The following is a 1,480-nucleotide window of genomic DNA, read 5'->3' as shown; positions in this document are numbered from 1 at the left end:
CCACCACTCCAACAGCTGTTACTTCATAGCGTGTCTCATTGGGCTTAGTAAGTGTCTCGGGAGCAAGAGTATCCAACTCATCAGCTGTAGGCGGTACTGGTACGATGAATTGTGCATAACACTGTATACCACAAACGAAGGCGAGGAGTACCTGTCAAAATTCCATGGCGTCTTGAGGAAAATCCTTGTCGGAGTAACATGGTCGGGGAGCTCATAATCCGAAACTCACCAGCAAAAAGATGAGGCCAATTCTGTAAGCTCTGTTGAACTTGTCGACCAGGACTATAGCGATGACCTGCAAGCTGGATTGGCGAGCGGCCATGCGTCTCTCGCGCCGAAATGATATTGCAGCTCTGCAAAAAAGTCAGTCGATCTCGGACAAGTTGCTTCCTGCGGCTTCCCACATCGAGCGACGCACTTCCTCGGCGACTTCTTCACTCTTATCGACTTCGACGCGGTTTTCATGCGTGGCTGTCTCCTCAACTTCGTTTAACCCTGTCTTCTGCTCCTCATTTCGTGTTTCGGCTACCTCGACCAGCTGCTCGGCGTGAGCATCATCATCCTCACTCTCCTGGGCTGATTCTGAAGCACACTTCTCAGTGCTCAGGTCGCAGAGTTCCAGAGTGCTTTACTGTCGCTCTCACAATTGTCTTCAGACAAACATTCATCATCGTCGTTGTCACTTCTCGCGAGGTTCTCCTCTGCATCTGCTGCATTGCAGACCGTGACCTCACTGGCAGCGGGAGTTGGCATACAGCCTAGACTTGGAAACACGACTCCTGCGATACATTGGAGTGGAATCCGCAAGTCAGCTCCATAATGATCCTCCCGCTTGCAAACTCTCTCACCAAAAAACGCCGCTTTGATACAACGCTGTCTCTCGAAGAACCATTACACGGTGTAATGTACACCTTGTGAATATCTACATCTGTACCGGTACGCCTTGCACGGGTAGAGTTTACCCGTGCAAGTTTGAAGAGTGAGCAGGTGAGAATGACAGTGTCACAAACGAGTTTGACTCGACTCAAGTCAAACTTCCTTGTAACACTGTCAAGCTTGTCACCATCCCATCATATAACAACAGAGATCCACAGTGAGGATCCAAGTTTGACAGAAGCGAATATATACGTATAATGTTTGACATTATACAACACAAGTTCGACATTATGCACGCATGTTTGACCTCCAAGTTTGACACTGGAAATCCAGTGGATTTCGTGATATGCGATTTTTCCATCATCACTTTTCGCCACAAGGATATTCAATATTCTATGAATCTCAATATTCAATATTGAGATCCATACCTTTGGCAGTTACCTCTCTCCTCTTGGCTCGTTCCCCAAGAGCAGCTCTCGCATATGCCCTGCGTATACACCGATTATAATTGGTGTCGTATTTGTGGATCTGATAATCCCGGCAGTAGTACGCCTTTTATGGCTAAATTTTAGCGATATTAGCGCCGCTAGTTCAGTGGGATTAT

General features: G+C 47.4%; 1 protein-coding gene across 1 annotated transcript; it reads right to left on the bottom strand.

Annotated features, from left to right (window-relative positions):
• Window positions 1-418: 418 nt before the first annotated feature.
• Pmar_PMAR025171 (hypothetical protein) lies at window positions 419-582 on the bottom strand (the record flags this gene model as incomplete). Its single annotated transcript, XM_002781517.1, has 1 exon — window positions 419-582. A coding segment is annotated over one exon (164 nt), but the record flags the coding sequence as incomplete, so codon positions are not given.
• Window positions 583-1,480: the final 898 nt, after the last annotated feature.

The sequence above is a fragment of the Perkinsus marinus genome (genome assembly GCF_000006405.1).
Source record: "Perkinsus marinus ATCC 50983 genomic scaffold scf_1104296941898, whole genome shotgun sequence".
Lineage (NCBI taxonomy): Eukaryota > Perkinsozoa > Perkinsida > Perkinsidae > Perkinsus > Perkinsus marinus.
The sequence above is the reverse complement of the archived record's forward strand: the minus strand, read 5'-3'. Positions and strand labels throughout refer to the sequence as shown.